The 19,802-nt window shown below is 39.5% G+C and overlaps 1 protein-coding gene across 4 annotated transcripts in view; it reads right to left on the bottom strand.

Annotated features, from left to right (window-relative positions):
* The window catches only part of si:ch73-63e15.2 (protein strawberry notch homolog 2), an 85,957-nt gene that overhangs the window by 13,465 nt on the left and 52,690 nt on the right, over positions 1–19,802 (bottom strand). For 3 of the 4 annotated variants that reach the window (XM_036586654.1, XM_036586655.1, XM_036586657.1), the window contains 18 exons: positions 13,133–13,267; positions 12,811–12,894; positions 12,280–12,379; positions 12,013–12,173; positions 11,019–11,152; positions 10,703–10,793; positions 9,925–10,068; positions 9,707–9,824; positions 9,519–9,624; positions 8,897–9,050; positions 7,321–7,497; positions 7,090–7,187; positions 5,235–5,317; positions 4,799–4,984; positions 4,499–4,620; positions 3,511–3,642; positions 3,175–3,310; positions 2,245–2,357 (listed from right to left, as the gene is read on the bottom strand). In XM_036586654.1, coding sequence (XP_036442547.1) covers positions 2,245–2,357; positions 3,175–3,310; positions 3,511–3,642; positions 4,499–4,620; positions 4,799–4,984; positions 5,235–5,317; positions 7,090–7,187; positions 7,321–7,497; positions 8,897–9,050; positions 9,519–9,624; positions 9,707–9,824; positions 9,925–10,068; positions 10,703–10,793; positions 11,019–11,152; positions 12,013–12,173; positions 12,280–12,379; positions 12,811–12,894; positions 13,133–13,267 — 2,274 coding nt within the window. Of the gene's footprint in view, positions 1–2,244; positions 2,358–3,174; positions 3,311–3,510; positions 3,643–4,498; positions 4,621–4,798; positions 4,985–5,234; positions 5,318–7,089; positions 7,188–7,320; positions 7,498–8,896; positions 9,051–9,518; positions 9,625–9,706; positions 9,825–9,924; positions 10,069–10,702; positions 10,794–11,018; positions 11,153–12,012; positions 12,174–12,279; positions 12,380–12,810; positions 12,895–13,132; positions 13,268–16,611; positions 16,920–19,802 lie in introns of those variants that run through there. The other variant, XM_036586658.1, reaches the window with a different exon arrangement.

The raw sequence follows: 19,802 nt of genomic DNA on the forward strand, positions 1-19,802 counted from the left end.
AGTGCAGGTTGCAACCTGTGGTTCCCATCACCACCATTGTAAAGGCAAGTTCGTCTACAATGAACCGTTTCACGTTAAACTAGTCTGAACGACTTACATCTCAACCACTAAATAATGCAGAAATTTTGAAAATTCTTGAAAACTCTGAGATGAGATTTGGCATTTGTATTTAAATGTTATTACATAATTACATTTTTAATATTTTAACATTTTAAACATAGTAAGCTACACAATGCAAATCATTGAGATAAACATGTCAAAAAAGAAAAAAGAAACATAGCTTCATCTGTTGTAAACATGCACCATGCCTCCTACAGTTCTGTCACAACAGTCTCCAGAGAGAGCTTTTCTAGTTTAAAGACAAGGAAAACCCCTTCTGATGATGTATATTGAAGGTAGGAGGAACTTAAAAAAAACCTACAAGTACATTGTGGTGAATATTTGAGGGAGTGCTCTTAGAATTCATTTTTTCTGCTAGGTGGTGAATGTAGAAGTAATCCAGACAGCTAAAGTTACTAGGAAGCTGAATATCACTTCCGTATTTCTGAGCCTCTACATTATGGCTACACTGGCAGGATTACTATAGGCTTTGAGGGGATTCCCAATGGTTGTATTATACATTTGCACAGTGCATGCTGGGTATTGTAGTATGTGAACTATTAACACAATAACAATACAAAATCCTGAATTCTGAGGGATGCAGTGCTGTGTTACACAACATTACAAATAACATATTCATCACTAGTTTTAGCCTGGAATGCCTCTTTAAACAACTGAACAATGACAGTTTAGCCGAATGCAGCACAGATGGAAACCCTTACAAATATTCGCTTTGAATTAATCTAGGTTATAAGGCTCGGGTTATCTTATATATCTCTGCTGAATGGATTAGATAAACTGGCATCAGATTAAAGTTAGATTGAAAGTGAGTAGGATGTCTCAATACTTGCGCCTGCTCCTATTTCAGTTTGCACTGCCAGAATGACTAATGTCAACCAACTGAAAGTGGTAGACCCCGTTAAAGTGAGAAACAAGCCATCGTTTCCTCGCTCGGAGAACAAAGTGAGGAGAAAAAACGTTCTCCAGCGAGACATTGTAACACCACTTGAAAGCATCAGCTGACCTTTAAACTGCGTGAATATTTTTTGATAAATGGACCGACAGAAATGTCCAAACTGTCCAAACTGACTTAAAATAAAATTCTCACATCAAAGTCAAGATTGATTTTTTCCTACAGTTTCCGTTTTAGACATCTGAGGTTTTGTTGTAACAGCGATGAAGTGCTTTCATTAGTATACAGAAGTAAAAAATGCTCAAGTTTGATAAATAGACTGCTTCTGAATGTGTGAGGTCCTATACAGTGAGAAATGTAATGACTATACGGTTCATGATCATTACAAATATGTCATTACCCCAGCACAATAAGTCAAAAGTCATTATTTCTCAGTCATGGGGGAACATGGGGGGAAATGCCCCCCTTAAGAACAACATCCATTTACTGTAAAGCTAAATCATATCTGTGTATGAGTTTATCATGTACTGAAATGATCATGCATAAACCTAAACACAGTCAGAGGAAAGAAACAGCAGCTAATTCTGTTTTATAGCACAAAAAAGAAAATGTTAAGAAGGGGCATTTTGGCCCACTCTCAGGGAAAGAAGTCTCCTTTCCAGGGGTAAGAACCCCCCTGGTGAATATGGCAGCAATTTATCATCTGTTTTCTACAGAATGTATAATTTATACATCCAATCATTTTATTTTAGGAACAACACCACACACTGTATATTTTAAAATGAAATATAAAATCAAAAATTAACGATACTGATTCATTTAAATACATTATGACAAAAAGCAAATGACAGTAAAACAGAAATGTCAATATTTATTAAATATTTATTGTGCTAATTTTATAATCATACTATGTAAAGTAATTCAATGCTATTATTATTATTATAATTATTATGATTATTATTATTACTCATCACCAGCAAGATGGCAAAAAATGTTTCTTAAAAATAACTAGAATGCACCATGTTAATGTTGGCCAGTCAGCAAACATGTTATTATTATTCTTGGAGGCTGCATCCTCTAAGTAATGCTATATGTTATTTGTTCATTTTGATGGTTCATGATCATTACCTGAGATGTAATGGCACTATAAGGCGCAATATGCTAAGCTGGCTAGGCTGCAGAAAATCAGTGACTCTGTGTCTATTTTGACCGTGTATCTGAGGGCATCTTACCAGGCTCTCCAGCCTCTTAGCCACAATAGAAGCAAAACGTCTCTCGCCGGCCAGTTCAGAGATAAGGAAGATATACTCCGGCGCTGTGACCTGGTTGGAGCGGTGAGTGCGACCTGGGCCAGAGGATGAAAATAAGTGAGTTCATGGTTTACAGGGTGGTGGTAAGAATGTCCTGCTTTACGGGAACACTAGATGTGTGGTTTGGCATCGCAAGCCTTGCGGTTTGGCACTGTGAGTAAAATTACCGTCAGGTCACTACAGCACTGCAATTAACCTACATTAACACCACATAGTGAGTGGCCCACAGTGGCCCAATCGGAATAAAATCAGCCCACAACACGCAGCTGCACAGATACTGTTGCTGATGTAATAGCAACTTTGTAGGAAAAGGAAAAAATGTTTTGAAATTTAATGTATGTTAATGCAACAAAGTTTTATTCCAAGTAATTGTGGATACTTTTTATTGGTCAATTTAGTTTGGGGTACCACCATATAAAATACCATCATACTTCAAGACATTTTCATGATATTGTCATATGTCATATATTTGTTTATTACATATTTCGTTTTTCTTAGATTGCAGAAAAAGCTCCAGCTGCGCCACATTTAAAAATACTATGAAAACTATAAATACAATGATTTTTATTCAATGTTTAACACACCACACTGCACAAAATCCAATAAATAAGACTAATAATGCACTCTTTGTAATGTGCATTTGCTTGGTTTTCTCTAATTGCCCACCCCTAAATTCAGTATGAAATGCAATACATCAATAAATGTATTAATTAATTAAAATTGGAGTTAGAATATTTATTTATACAAACACAATTATATGTGTAGAAGATAACAAGTTGAAATGATGGTGAAAAATAAATGACTAAAAGCAAATGAGAAGCAGTATAGCAGGTTTATGGAACAGTGACCCACCGAACTGCTGGATGGCGCGGTCAGCGCTCCAGGGCAGCTCCAGGGTCATGTGGACACGTCTGCACTGGTTCCTCACCCGTCTGTCTGCCTGCAGAGAGATCCCTGAACTGGCTGCCTCAGAGATTATAGCCACCAACTAAGGTGAAAGAGAGACAGAGAGAGAGACAGAGAGAGAGAGAGAGAGAGAGAGAGAGAGAGAGAGAGAGATAGAGATTTTTCTTTACAGGAATCATTTTTCCATGATGCTCGCAGGTGGGTTTCGCAATTAGTCAAACTGAGTTGACTTGCGTGTTTTAGAGAAGTTCTTAAACCACATTTTTTTGGTCCATCACTCACCTTATCTCCATTCATGAAGCGATCCTTCTCTTTGATGTTGATGTGGTCGATTGTGTGACCCTGCTCAGCGCGAGATTCATAGCGCACGCTCCCATCTGGCCTCCGGACCACACGTCCCTTACGTCCTGTCATCTGTTCACACACCCACAAAAAGATGAAGAAAGAGGTAGAAAACACAATTACTGTAGTTCCATAACAACAGCTACAAACTCAGAGTGCTCACAGCTAGACAACAAATTACATTCAACACTGGACCACAGTCAGAGACCATCACTTCATTTATTTAATGTCTGGTTAAAACATCCAGTCCAAAGTAGCATCTATATAGGAACTATATTCAACAGAAAATTAAACAAAAGCCTTAACGACTAAAGATGATGTCAATGTTTGCCCACTCTTTGCCTTTATTACAGCTTCCATTCTTTTTCGGGAGACTTGCTTTGAGTTTTTCAAAGAAATCCACAGGGGATATGTTTCCACACCTCCAAAGTTCAGTCTTAGAAGTTGGTTGGACTTTCTGCTTCTCACGATCCACATAATCCCAAACACATTCAATGATGTTGAGGTCTTGACTCTGGGGTGCTCAGTCCATTATTCTAAGAATACAGCAACTTCTTTGTTTGGTTCAAATATGTTTTTCTTTTTTGTCTCTTTCCTTTTCCCAGTAAGAGCTCGTTGAGAGCTACACATTCTTTCAGGCTCATAGTGCTGAGTTGTCTTCTCACAGTCGAAGGATGGACAGAAACACCTGTGGATTTTTCAGATCTGAAGCAAGAGTGGAGCCTGTTTTTCTCCTCTCTCTCAAAGATGACAGTGTTAAGCACTGTGTAACTGATGAGAACAGTTTTGGTAATAAAACCTCAGAAATATCTCCTGAAAAACGAACACCTTGTACTTCATGTCTGTTTTGAGTGTAAATTAAATTAATGAAGGGTGGTCTCTGACATTTTGCACAGTACTGTACACCTATCTGGTTTACTTGTCTTACCTCAGATACTTTCTCTGGACCTCCGAATTTATCTATGAGCTCATCCAGTGTGTTTAGAGGTAGTTCTTTTCCGAGCTCTGAGATTTTGTTCAGAAGGCCTTGCTTCATTTCCTCCAGTCGAGCTGGTGAGCAAGAAAGAATTCTCAACATGTTCATTTTTCAATTACTACTTTTCAATTATAAATGAAACAAAAAACTTTCTAATGACCTAAATTATTTGAACTTTTTGGTTCCCATAATAGCATGGGCTACATAAAAATATCATTATCCATAGAGTAAATTGTACTGTATGTACTCTACCAGCATGACAGTTGGTGTGGGTAACAAAGATGACATCATCGCTGTTGTCCTGGAGCGAATCGGGAGAGGAGTTGGAGTCGCTGTCCACTGCATCAGACTCTGTACTGCTGTCATCGCTGATGTTAATGACCGCTCTTCCATCTGCAGCCTGCTTTGAAAACTTCGGGTGCCTGCCGCGGGGCTTCCCTACACCACATACAAATAAAGCACAATGCTGACAGTTACAGACCCCAACGTGTATATCACAGGGTAGAATTACGATATAAGCCACATATTCTGTTACAGAAATAATGCATATGCTTTCTTTCTGATTAGCTAGACAAACTGATTTGCCTGAAATGAATTAATAAGTAATAAACACAATCTTTGAATGACTGAGCAATACAAAGAACTGCTTCAGGATGCTTCACATGCAGAAGCATCAGTAAAGACCTACGTTTCCTCTTGCTTCCTGCTCCTTTCTCTCGTTGCTCTTTCTCCAAAGGAAAGTGCTTCTGGACCAGGGACTGGAACACACCTCTGAGAACACAGAAAATAAACGATGACTATCCATAACTCTTAAACACTATCAGTCAAAAAGAACGAGAACGTATGTTATACAGTGATTAAACTGTTTTTTATTGTGTTTATACTGTCTGTTCATTTAAAGGAGGAAAACCACAACCAATGGCAGATGTTCCCACAACACAATGCTCACAATATAGGCATGATTTAAACCTACTTGTCCTTGTAGGACTATGCTGGGAAATGCATAGAGAAGAAAAATCCGACGAATTGAGATGCTCTGGGCAGACGACAGCAGTGAAGAATGTGTAGAAACCAGTTTCTTTAAATCATATTTAGGAAAATATGACAAAGCAGTGTGAGGTTGTCTTTAAAACTAGAGAGCCTACAAAATGCTGGGCGTAGATACCCCACAAGATCTCAACTGCCTTTTAAAACAAATTTCACTTAATGAACTGTGGCATCTGGCACTGTGTTGTCGGCAAGGGTGGATCTAGGGCTAGAGCCACAGGGGCACTGGCCCCAGGAGAAATCTGACTAGCCACTTAAGAGTCCCCCCTCCAGATACTTGCCACCTCCAGTCACATCACTGACAAACTCGTCACCATTCTGTGAAATTCCTGGATTTGAATGGTGAATATGCTACTCACATGAATTGTGTAGAGTTTCAGGAGTGCTGCTAGATAGTATTAACTAATGCTAAAGTTACTGGAAATCAGTGCTTTAATGGAACTGCTAAGTGGAACTTCTCCTATACAACAGAAATTTCTTAAGCAGTTAGTTTCATTTTCACAAATATGATATCTCTCCTTAGTATCTTTAGAATGGTGGGCGCAAAAAGGCTAGTATGAGTAAATTATCATTGTCTGCAACCAAGACAGTCAGGTACCTCTTTGTTTTTGTCTGAAATTGACGTGGAACACTGTGATTTCTGTGGACTGTGAAAGCTAAGTGACATCACAAGCGACAATCATAGGGGTCCAAGCACCTCACACCTTTTTCACGTTTTTGGAATGGCCTCTATTTATGCTAACTGTTGAAGAGGGATCTTAAAAGGGGATTACAAAATTTTGTATACACTGACATTGGTATGGTAAGCAGTAGGTTATTTTAAACAAATATTTCAAAATATCTAGAAACCAGTACAGTTTTTGACATGACTTGAATTGCCATAGTTGGTTGAACTCAAAATAACTGAATCTTTCTAGTCTTCATCTTTCAAGGATACCAAATCCTGGTCCTGGAGATATACCAGCCTGCAGAACTTAGCTGTAATCCCATTATCAGATGACTTCAGAGGCATCTGAAAATTAAACACGGTGGTGTTGGATCTGAACTCTTCAGGGTGGTGGATAGCCAGGACCAGGTTTATTTATTTACATTATCTATGCTAAACCTCTATATATTTTATTATCGATGTCTTTGCAGGGAGCAAGAAGCAACAGAACAGAAAAAGTCTTGTTTTTAGTATTAATATTTGGCAATGACAGACATGACGGTAATGATGCTGCTAAGAAATGCTGGGTAGTTTTATCTGATCATCTGACTGTATATAACTCACAGCATGGTAATGGAACCTTGATGACTTTACAGTTATCAGAGATAAAATTTCAATCATTCAGAGACCACAGGTGCCACTCTGGAAAGAGCCAGTCACACAGGCATACTGAAGATTTGTATCTTCAAAAGATTTCATTCATAAACAGGAACAGTGGGGTCAGAATCATGGGGGGAGCGGACGCACGCTCAAACTCACACGCACACAAATGGAGAAGTGTCACACTCACTCTGCGGCAGACACAAATTTGTCCAGGTGGCCGTCGTTCTCGTCAAGAACCTCGCGAGTTCGAGCTTCGCCTGTAGACTGCAGTCCGATGACAACACACTGCAGGAAAATAAAGCAGAAAAAACATAAATCAACTTACAATGTTATGCTGTGACCCCTCCTCTCTGCTATGCTACAGTAAGACTGATAAACTCATTGAATGACTCCCTCAGTGGTGTCTGATGTTGCCCACCTTGCCAGCCTCCAGCTCCTTTTTGGCCAGCTCCACTAAACGGCGCACCTTGGCAGCGATGCAGAGGTATTTGAAAAAGCGCTGGTGGGATGACCAGAATTGACCCCACAGAGACTTCCTGGACATCATACCCAGCAAATCGGCAGCCTGAGTGAATACTGCCAAGGCCTCGGCCCACTGAGGGACCACAGAAAGAGAGTCAGTTCCACTTTAAAGGGGAATTCCACCAATTTAAAAAAATCTGCATAATCAAATCATTAAGACACAAAGTCATTCAGAGTGGTTTGTTATGAAATACGCCGTTCTAGAGGAACTTGCTGAATCACAACTGCTCACAGTAGCGATGATAGAAACCAGATGTCTGAAGAGTTTAATGCTTTAAAAAGCTACCTCACTACATTATTACTATTAAATGGTCACAAATTCATTGCTTAGTGCCTGATACATTGTTTTATGATTTGAGATTAGATTTTGGCCCAAAACATATCTTTGTAAACCCAGTTATGGCAGAGGAATACATGCAGGATGTTGGCAAAACAGTCCCCAAAGGAAACATATTTTATCCAGATTTACCACAATTTTACCAACATCAACAATACATATAAAAAGACGTGTATGTTTACTGGCCATTTTGGATAGTAAATAAAGTGAGTATTTTACACCATTTCACATTAAATCACTTTGAATGAGCCAAAGTATATTATATAGAGATTCAATTAATTAATTCCTAAAATACTAAATTACTATTTTTAAATTGTTAAACTCTTTAACCATTCAAACTGCAGATTAATAATTCAGGTATTAATCTTAAAACTTAACTTCTAGGAAACTAATACAGGTAATGTTATGAGAGTGAGGAACTGCAGTGTGGGCTGACATATGTACCCTTAGGGTTTAAGGCATTACAACATACCATGTGGTATCGGTTTTATGCATTAGAATGTACGACGTTTTTGGGATAGATGATATGTTACTCTGTGTCAACAACCTAACTTGTGCGGGATTAAATTTACATGGAGTTATGGGGTAATTTCCTTTTTTACAAGTGGTACTCAGTGATTTTATTTCCGTCCGGACTGTCCATGTCTGTACTTTTCTCCTCCTCTCCTGAGAAAATTACAGGGCGAATTACCTACTGTTTTTCACTAAGTTCAGCGGTGGCCTGATAATTTTAGTCCTGTCCGGATACACAGTTCTGAGATTTTCCTGGCAGATGTCACCTCGTGTTGGGAAAAAAGGATTCTGATCGCGCTGCTACTTGCCATACTAGCCTCCTAGAGCATGGATCCATTACCTAGGATATGATCTTTTATCCATTCTAAATGCTTTGCAAATCGCAAAACGATGAACGTTTTGGAAGATCATATGGCCACGCTTGATGCAAACATCCGGGTTCATAGAAAATACAACCCATTAGAAACTCCCTTGTTCTGCAATCTAGATGCAAGAGTTTTATCATGAAAGGGACGTGCAAAAATTTTAGTTACACACTAGAAAGTCAGATTGTTTGGTGGACCAAAAGTTATCAATATAAAAAGAGAAAAAATATCCTATTGGGTTGTCATGCGATGCTCACCAGTTTGGCAGCTTTGTTGTAGACGAGTTTAAAGTCATCATCCAAGCCGATCTCTTCGATGCGGAAGGAGACCCCTGAGAAGCTCAGCTGGCGTGCAATGTACATCCCACTGACTTTCATATCCATGGCAACAATTTCCATGGCGCCCACACCTCTATTAAAACAGCATATACAGCCAATCAGATTAAGACTCGATATAGAAGGAAACTGAACTAAAATACAGTCATCCACAAACGTTTTAACACCCCTGGTCTAATGTCATGTTTTGTTATTTTGAAAATAAGTGAACATAAGTTAACACGTCCTCTACAGAGAATATTTAAATATGGCAATTTTATGCAAACTTTAGTGCTCAACTTCTTTTTATTTGCTTAGTTTGACATATTGGAAAAAATACAATGTAAAATATAAAAAAAATGCCATCTTGCAGAGGCCGTATTTTCTGTTTTATTTTTTTCCAAAATGTTAAATTCAGCAAATAAAAAGTAACTATGCATTAAAATGTGCAAATGTGGTTCCTCTGTCAAGGGTGTGTTAACTTATTTTTACTTAGAAAATCAACAACACATGGAATTTAACCAGGAACATACAACTGTAACTGTGTGCAAACATGTTTACAAACCTCTTTTCGATAGCATGGAGGAAGTCTTCGAATGCCCTAAAGGGTGTTCCTTCTCCCCAGATGCCCAGGCGGCTCATGTAGATCATGTTCTTTGGCTCAGAGGCGCCTGAGGGACAAGAGAAACTTCACCCTTCTGGATCAACAGTGGAATAATACAAGCTAGATCTCTGCGTGGTCATAAAACTCACCTGTGGCACTGGCATACACCACCCTGGCCAGAGGCAGCTTGTTCTGCAGGTCCAACACGGCCTTACCCATCTTGGTGGACGTGGCATTCTTGGCTTTGTGACATTCATCAAATATGATCTGCAGGCACAGTGCTGTTAAGGGTTATAATTAAATAATCAGCAGAGGCTTTAATTACACATAGTGGCTGAGTTATTAGAACCCAAATGTTAAAGGATACGACTCCATCAAAGTCAGACCCGCACCAATCCAAGATCTGCTTGAGTCGGGTGCGGAGCTGGCCCCCAGCTTGGCTTTCTCCAATAAGGGCGGAGTAGGTTGCAAATAGGACCCCTTCTGAGGTAGCTGTATCTCCATACTTTATCTGGCAGTAAAAAAAAAAACATTTATTATCATTAAGAACTTAAAGGTATTGCCATTGTCACCTCATGTGAAACGCCTTAAAGGGCTCATATCATGAAAAAACTTTTTTTCTTTTGAAATAAAAGTGTTTGGTGAAGCATGTAAACACTGTTAGCATTTCAAAATGTACCATTCACTCCCCAGTCCATATCTGGAAACTAAACTGCAAAGTTTGGAATTAACCGTTTTTGTGATGTCACAAAATCTGTCCCATTTACATATAGCATATAACATGCTAGCCCAGGCCATTCATGTTGAAGTCATAAGGGATGTTTCAGCCTGGACTGCTTTTTCGAATGAGGTATAAAACAAGGAAGCCAATCAGAACCGAGAGCATTTACATATATTAGTCTTAAACGCACAGTGGCAAAACAGGTCTGTTTGATCTAGGCGACAGAGGGGTTATATAAAAACAGTTATATAAAAATAAATTACTACTGTTTTGGTGCAGAAAACCAAACAAACATCATACATAAAAAACACCAAAAAACATAAGATATAGACCTTTTAAAATGAACAAACATGAGTTCTGCAATATTGTGATGGAATTTAATAGTAGCCAACAGCAGTTATATCTGAAATGACAGCACACTCACTTTATTCAAGGCATGCACTAGAATATTGGGAGCACCGATGTCCAGAAGATCTCTTTCCGCATCATATTTGAGGTCATTGGAGACACTGAACCTGGAAGAGGCAAAGGTTCAGTGAAGAGAGGGATCCAGAGACACTGCTTAATTTGAGGAAATGCAACAGTGATCTTCACCAGGGCAGTGCTTCCTACTCCCTAGATAATTCCTTATCCCTGCGCTAACACAGAGTAGGAAAACATCAAACTACCCAGAGTAGGCTTTCTCCAGCACTGCGTTAATTATGAGAGCTTCTTTGTGAACTTGATGACTGATCACTTACCACAGTGCTTTCTTCCGTCCCTTTAGGTAGTTCTCCAGGATGATGCCGGCCACTGTGCGGCCTTTGCCCACTCCTGCTCCGTCTCCTATAAGGAAACCTGCTCTCTGGTTGTTCTGCAGGATCACCTCGTGTTGCTGCAGTGCAAAAATACAGAGAGGAAAGTAATAAGTTATTACCCAAATTTTCATTCCTGCAATGTGTCCACATTGTGTGCTGCTATTTATCTTTTTTTTTTTTGCTTTTTTTAATTAGAACAAAAGAATTTGTATTACTTGTAGTAAATCTATTAAATCTATTGTAATGTTTTCTTCGTAAACTGTAAGGAACTGAACCAAAACAACCAGATGTTATGTAGCACAAGGATTAATTAAGTGTTAATGTGTTGCAGTAATGAGATAAAATTGAAAAATACTATATTCTGCAATATTAATGAATAACTTTTAATAAATAGCTTTAAAATATGTAAGTAATTGTATGTAAGCAAGGGAGTGAGACAAAGACTAAGGAAGTGTCCGTTCCAGGCATCCTTGACACTCATTGGTCAGCTGTGATGACGTATGGTGCTTTATCAGGAAGCTTATTGGAAAAGTTGGTGGTTTTTCATCATAAACACATGGTTTAAACCTGTGAAGTGCAGGCTAGAGAAGTGCTTTCAGTTGAGAGGTGCTTTGCTCCATATACAACAAAGAAAAGAAGCGAGCTGGAGAAAGTTTGAAAAGGCATCGTCTGAACGTCCGCTAACAAGGTCCTGAAGTTTTTCATTTTAATATTTCAATTTAATATTGAAAATCTGCCAGTACCGAGGCTCAGACTGACAAACGTGTTTTGGTACATATTACAGCTGCGAAGTCCGCACTTCAATTCTTCAATTATACCTTAAAGTACAATGAAAAGCCAATACTTGGTTGCCTCTGATACAGTTTCTGTAATATTGCTACAGATTGTATCAGATCAAGTCATATCAGGAAGTCCCTGAAGAAGACACTGTACGTACTTGACATGCGTAGATGATGGCCTCCAGCTGCAGAGCAGAGAGCCTGCCAATGTTGATGATTTGCTCAGGGATGGAGAGAGTGTAGGTGATGTCAGGAGGAGGGACACTGGACAGAGTGTTGGTCTCCACCACCAGGTCAGGGTGTGAATGTCCTATAGTGGCTGGAGAAAGGACAGACAGGGAGAGAAAGAGAAAGAGAAAGAAAGAGAATGTATTGCCTTTCCACATATAGAGATAATATGTGGGAAATCAGCAGGCGGAGCCTACATTTAGAGGGTTTGTATTCAGCGTAGGTGTCTGCGTGGCCCAGCTCCTCTGTCTCCTCTTCCTCCACCTCTTCCTCCTCCTCCGGCTGTGCATGGAGTCTCTGCATTACAGACAGAAAAACAAAAGCTTCAATTTGAGCGGCTTGCGCAGAGCTGGAACACAGATCACCCACATATCCCATAACTAAAGTAAAAAAGAAAATGAAAGCAAAGTGGATCAAAGAAACACTCAAATGGCACCAGTCATATGAATAGCTTGGGTCACTAATTTAAAGAATCCAAATCCAAATCAGTGTCTAAATTCAACTAACTATAATATAAATGTGACTCACTGTATTTCATGTATTTTAAATGTAATTCATTTGTGCTCTACACACAACGCAACATTAATTTCCCTGTGTTAGGCTAAGTGGATAGGGCAAATCAAACAAAACCAACGATAAAAATGTTCAGTCAAAGGAAGCAGACGTGATGTAATTTCATTGTTAATTTAATTATTACACTGTCTGTTACAGCAACAACCACAAACTACCTGAATGCCTCCCAGAGGTGGCGTGCTGATTATAGCATTGATGTCCTCTAAACTCCTCAAACCCTGAAAGCGGTTGCAATTCAGCTGAAACAAAAAAAGAGCAAGAACAGCATTTAAAGCAAATCATCCGGAAAAGGAAATGCAATTTTATGGGAGGTGTGAACGGAGCTCCTGGCTCATGTGCCATCTTCTAAACAGCAGCACAGAGTGAGCGTTAAAGCGTAGGAGTGCAACAAACAATATCAAATTCTTAGGAAACTCTTGGTGCTTTGTTCAGTGTCTGTGTGTGGGCTGGGGAATGGGTGCACAAGATGAGCCTCACCTCCTGGTTCTGTGTTGGTGTGTTGATGTCCCATATGGTTGGAACAGGTGCCATGCCGTCTGGATATTCAGATAGGGAATCGGCAGGAGAGGAGAAGAGTGAGGGGTTGGACGGATCATCTATACAGGAGAGGTCCTGCACAAAAGAGAGGGAGAGAGATAAAGAAAGAAGGGAGAGAAAATGTTAAACATGTACTACCAATCAAGGTTAGAGAATATACCAGTTTACTATAAGCCAGAACTTCAGTTCTATATTGGGACCATTGTCTGCATAATGACAAAACTGGCCCAGATACGACCCGTATGCACAGTCAGAAATAGACAAAGGGACATTCAAATATGGTCACAAGACAATCATTCAACCTTTCTCCTATTATTCATTCTGTGCGGTGAAGAAGCTTCTCATAACTCAAACAGGAATCTGTTACTTTAGGGAAAGAGACATGGCTGTGGACAGCTACAGATTAAAAGCTGCATTTTTGCTGGATATCCACAGAAATATGGATACTTTCTCTTAAATACAGATTAGTGATGCCTTCTTTTAAATGGCCTAAACCAGAAATTAATATGAGGTATTTAAGCACAAAGATATCAGAAACATCCCATTACTGGTAGAAAAGTTCTTATGATGTTCACAAAAGACCAATATTTCAAACCAATACCTAATGACAAATGTATTACACTTAATAGAGCAGAATGTTCAGGCGACACTGGGCTTCTGCGTTAAAATATCTCTCTATATATTTTTTATTGAATTTGTAACCTATTTGTACAAATAAATGTTATATTTCTCTGTAAAGTTAATCTGGGTAGATTTAGCTTCAATTTCTACATTTAATAAATGTTTATGTATTAGCTTTGGCTTAGAGAGATATGCACATTAAAAATATCAGGTATTGGCATCAGCCCATAATTCCCATAACAATGCATCCCTAGGCTGGTACTGGACGTGTATATATTTACTGACTACAACAGACTCAGACTAATCAAGAAGCAATGGCGTTAATATCATGCTGTGCTTATTAGAGTCAGATGTTTAAGGAACTGGAGTATGAAAATGTGGACTGCCTGGGGTCCCTGAAGACTGACTAGAGAAGCTCTAGCTTAGCAGAAAGAATTACACTCAAAAATCTCACTAGCTTTCTACTGCAGCTGCCACGTTAACTTGAATTCATTAAAATGACACAGGAATGTGTATATATATATATATATATATATATATATATATATATGTATTACAAACAGGACTTTTGCACTGGACAGATTTTATGCTTTATTCTTTCCAACTATATTAAATTCAGCAAATAAACAGTTAATTGTGCATTGAAATGGTCAGAAGTGTGTTCTTTGCAGAGGATGTGTTCACTAATCTTCACTTAGAAAATCAACGAATCAACAGTTTACCAGGGGCACTCAAACAATTGCGTACAATGTTAAAAAAACAAACTATGTTGCGAGGTACACTGAAACAGTCAGAAATTTTAATCATCCTGTTATATACATTTTTTGGCCGTACCTCCCACAACTACTGGAATAATACAAAGACAATAAAAACAGTACAATTAACTAATAATTGTACGAATTAAATCACCACCTTCCGGGTGACGCGTCATGGTGTCTTGAAGCACTTTTACACCCCCGCAGTTCATAGAAAGCAAATTCCACGAAAGCCTTCCCTGCTTTTCCAGGGAAAAACGAAGAGGAACCCTGGAGGCATGGAGGCAGAACCCAGCCAGTGGTGAAGGTGTGCAGCTGAGTGACTGAACATTTCCAGGGTGAGGCTGAGGGGGCCTGGCAGCTCTGTTCTTCTGAACCGAGTGAGAAACTAATGCCACCCATAATATCCTGCCAACTTTATTCAAGCCAGTTCTGAGTCAAACTAAAGCAACTTGTTTGTTCCTGTTGCAAAGGAGAACAGGGTGCACATTCTTCTTTTCCAGGGGAGAGGAATATTGGCTAAGACGGGGTAATAAATTGCAAATATACTACTGACGCACATCTTGTATTCAAACTACTGCTGTAATCACCCTTAAGGGAATGATTCTGAAGAAAACAGCGTGCATGTTCGCGTGTAAAAGAGAGAGAAAGCTCACGTGTTCTGTTTAAATGACTGCAAACAAAAAAATCAAGGCCGAATGAATGTCACAGTAGTTGACAAGTCTTTGCTTCATTAAACAACTACCACTACCAATTTAGACCTAATAAAATACGCAAATAGACTCATTTTGTGGTGTGATCAACCCAACTGAGGAACTCTGGGTCTATGCTGATTTTGCTTATGAGAAAAATGATATTGGCATGTTCTGCCTTATGTACATATGATCTTAATTAAAGGAAATGCTCACATTTTCACAATTTGTCCCTGACATTAAAGCACTGGAACTCTGAGGCTATTATAGAAAAAGTGTCTCACTCAAAAAGACACTGGTTGACATAGACTTCTAGTACAGGCTAGCTACGTTAGCCTACATTAGCCTGATCGACTATGTTCGGTTTATAGGGAAAAGTGTATTTTTTTTCTTTCCAGTTTAGCACCTAGCTAGATCTCCCCCTTTCACACAATACTACCAGGCTAAGAGGGTCAAAACTAGCATGAGGTTTCTCCAAGTCAAGTGAAGGCAGCCAACGCTAACGCAATGACATTAGACAGCCCATCACGCTTGGAGGAGAACACTATATGCAAATTCTACATCAGCTAACAGATGACCACATTGGCTAGAATCATGCTGACTGATAGAGGAAGAGGGAAGGCCACTGGGCCACCGCTTAGACCAGTGGTCACGAAACCTGGTCCTGGAGCTATTCACCGTAGTTCAAACCACAGTCTGACACTCCTTCTCCAGCTAATTAACTTCTTCAGAAGTCACTGAGTGGCTGAATCAGAGGAATTAGTGTAAGTGTGGAGAGGAGGCAGCATGCTAGATGCACGTTGGAACAAACACTACAGGAAAGCAGATCTCCAGGAGGAGGGTTTATGACCTCTGACTTAGACTGTTGTGCCACTCAGGTGCCCATAATGTTTGATTTTTCTGTGAATTATTGCTGTAAATTCTCTGAACTATAGAATGTATGTGAGAATATTCCTGTTTATACAATTTAATGGCTTTGTGATTCAAATCACAGTGATATTCAGGGGTAGAAGTTTGTAGGACAAAACATTAGCTTTGAAAAGTATCAGTTAACCACACAAAGCAACACAGGAGACTTTCAAAAACTTTAGACCAAACGATAGACAAAACGACAATCATCTGGACTACAAAGTGACAACAGAGGTCTTACATGCTAAATTATGGCCTTCACCTAAGTACTGTAAGGCATAAGGAGCATGCTGTAAACTTGTTATAGCAAAAGTTTCAAGCATCTATAGTACTTGAGTAGTCTCAGAAAAACTCAGAAGCAGCTAGGTTCACCATATTGGACGTCTTTGGTATACGTAACTGCCAACATAATGTTACATCTAATTCTTATGAAATGATTAGCCTGCTTATTTGGCATGTGCTCCGATACGTCCCCCCATGTCCTCGCTGTATGTTCCTCTTCCACTTCATGCTCTCCAGTCAGTCACTGCTTAAACAAGCACTTTGTGTTTCCCAGCAGTGAGCTGAAAAACCACATTTGCCCATATATAGAACTCCTTTTCACAATCCTTTGGGGACATGATACAATCAACAACAGTGTTTTCCGCGCTGACCGGCACTGAGAACACGTCCACAACACTGACACCACATTTTTACGATACAACACAGATGTTGTGGATTAATTACTTCCTCTGCGCAACGGTTAAAGTTAAGGCGATCACAAATTCTCTATGGTAGGTTGTAAAATACTGAAAAATGCCAAAAAGACATGATAGAAAACATTGAAGGAGACACTCTTATGTAAAAACGTTTCCGTTCCACAGTTATGCATAGCATTTAACATCACCAACGCGCTTAAACAAAGTCCCCAGGGTGAAGAGAAGTGGCTCGTCCAGACAGACTAAACGCAGTTATGATAACAACAACCGCGCTAGGCCTCGTGATAAGGAAATGAGGGCCAGTATAATACACCAGCTCAAAGACAGCTCTTTAACTCTTTAGTTCCAAATCTGGCTTTGCTTCCTCTTGTTCCCAACCACAGGGATAGAATTCAAGCTTCCTGGAAGAAGCAGCCATTCCTGCTCTGCTCCGCTGCTGAGCCAGCACACAGGGAATCCCCCAGTATTCCAGAGTCAGGAAATGAGCTGAAGAAATACTTCATTTTGGCTACCGAGAACAATCAAAATTACCCGTAAGAACACAGTAAAAATACTACCATTATTGCTCAGCTTCGTCAAATACGTGATCAAGCTCTAGCATTTTCCATGTGTGGAGAAGAAGCCACACCAGTGCAATTCAAATGCTAAAACAAAAAAAGCTAAAACAGTATTCAAAAATTTAAAAAAGAAGCAAACATGCTGATCAACCAGCGAGACTAGTTATGCACTTACTGCACAACGTCTATATGTAGACTACAGACTTATATTTTGAAGAAATGAAAACATCGCTGACATTTGTATAGTTTATATGCATGTGTGGTCATTTGACTTGAATGATTAAAGGTTATTCATGTATATTAAGGGAAATCCTGGCAAGATTCAGTTCAGAGTTTTACTTCAGCTGAGTTCAACAGTGAAGCTTTTCCAGGGAACTGATGCAGCCCTTTAATTCCTGCACAGGGCATGATCCATTCCACAGAAACAAAGGCTTGTGATTCACATGTCATTTCTTATCAACACAGTGGCAGTGAACTTTGCAAGGTTGTTGTTATTAATACTAACGTTAACACTACAGAGGTTGTTTTAATCACTTAGTATTAAGCATTTATATAGTATTGAATCAGCTCCAAGGGGGGTCTGATCTATAGGAGAGCTGAAGTGAATATTTGTCTGTAATCATGAAATGCTCAGACAAGCATGTGACATATCTTATCACAATAATGGTAAAATATTGTCATATTGCACACCTCTAAATTCAAATCATAATAAAATATATCCTATTTACACACATAGGTTGAAACAGTATAGGTTGAAAATGTAGAATTTGCACATTAGACAAAATTTCTCTGCTTGATTCGATGAAATGATTCATGAGATTCATTTAAAGGCAGTATTATCCAGTAACTACATGGAATCCAGAGCAAACTGACTGATTCTGAACCTATAGAAGTGAAGAATGGAAGCCAGCATGAACTGGCAGGTCCTGGTCATTTAAGGTGTTCAAAGTGAGGAATGTTTTGGGGAAAAACTCTATCGGATACACGTTCTTCCTGACCTCTGTGACCTGCTCGCTCAGCCATGTTCCACTGGAGAAAACAGATGATTTCAGTCTTTCATGTCTTGGATGTGGATGTGTGGCCTGTTTGCCTTGGGCCTGGGAGAGAGAGAGAGAGCGAAAAGCTTTCCGAAGGCCACTGTGCACCATCAGCACAAACATTCCAACAGCCAAGACTGGCTACGGCAACACGTAGAGGGCCAAAAGTGCCAAACTAACCTGGCATCAACTCTCCATGAGGTGCAGCTCCGCTGCTGTGTGCCAAGAGGAAGCAGAACAGCATTTGTGCGTTTGCGTGAAGGGGGGAGAAGTGACGCTTGGCGGTCTTTGGGGACCACCCAGACGGTTCCTGTTACCGTAAGCCGGTCTGAGCCTCTGAGTGCGTGTGAATTTCAAAAATGAGGAAAAAAAAGAGGCACACCTGAACAAAAGAGCAAAGACATCCGTTACACTAGTCAGCAGGAAGATGAGTAAAGTCAGCGGTGTGCGTCTGTGCTGGGGGGACTGAGACAACAGCGTTTTCCACGTCAACGAAACGGCTGACACTAACACTCCTCCTGTGAAATAATGCCTCACTATTACAACAACGTGTCAGGTTACACCACAGTGCCTGACACTTACTGAATCCTCCAAATGAAGAGTGACGGGAACACAGCAGGCCAGCAGCAGCCTCATCACCTAGCTATCACCATCAGAGCTTCCTGGTGCAGTTCAAATCGCTTATTCTGACAGGTTCGGTCAAACAGCTGACCTCGAAATACCTTTAAAGGGCCCATATCATTAAAAAAAAATGTCCTCCCTTTTTAGAAAAAAATTAAAGTTAGCTGTAGCATATAAACACTGCTAAAGTTTCAACTGTATCACTCTCTCCCCAGTCTATTCAGTCCTTATGTGGAAAGGTGCATAACAGCCTGTTTTGAATTCTTTTTTTTTGTGATGTTATGAAAAGGACATCAGTTTAGCTACACCCATTTATAAGGAGTGTTTCAGCCAGGAATGCTTTTTGAATGTGGAACTATATAGGGTAGCCAATGAGATCAGAGGTCATTTACATATGTCAATGTTAAAGGCACAATAACAAAACAAGCCAGTTTAATTCTATGATATATAAAGAGGTTAAAAAAAGAGGACCTGAGGCGGAAAAATACATAGGTTGTGGATTCTTTAAGTTGTTCAAGTGACATTTCTTGAAAATTGACACAAGCTCAAGGGAAAGGTCTAAAACAAAAAAGAAAAACAAAAAAGCAAGAAAGAAGGAAGGAAAGAGAAGAAAAAAGATGCATCAGAACTTCCTGAAGCATTTTCAGTCAGTTATTCTGACAGGCAGTAGCAGATACTTAAGATCCAGAGAGTAAAAATCCTCTCCATGATTTTGTCCCA

The sequence above is a fragment of the Colossoma macropomum genome, unplaced genomic scaffold (assembly GCF_904425465.1).
Source record: "Colossoma macropomum unplaced genomic scaffold, Colossoma_macropomum, whole genome shotgun sequence".
In the NCBI taxonomy this organism is placed as follows: Eukaryota; Metazoa; Chordata; class Actinopteri; order Characiformes; family Serrasalmidae; genus Colossoma; species Colossoma macropomum.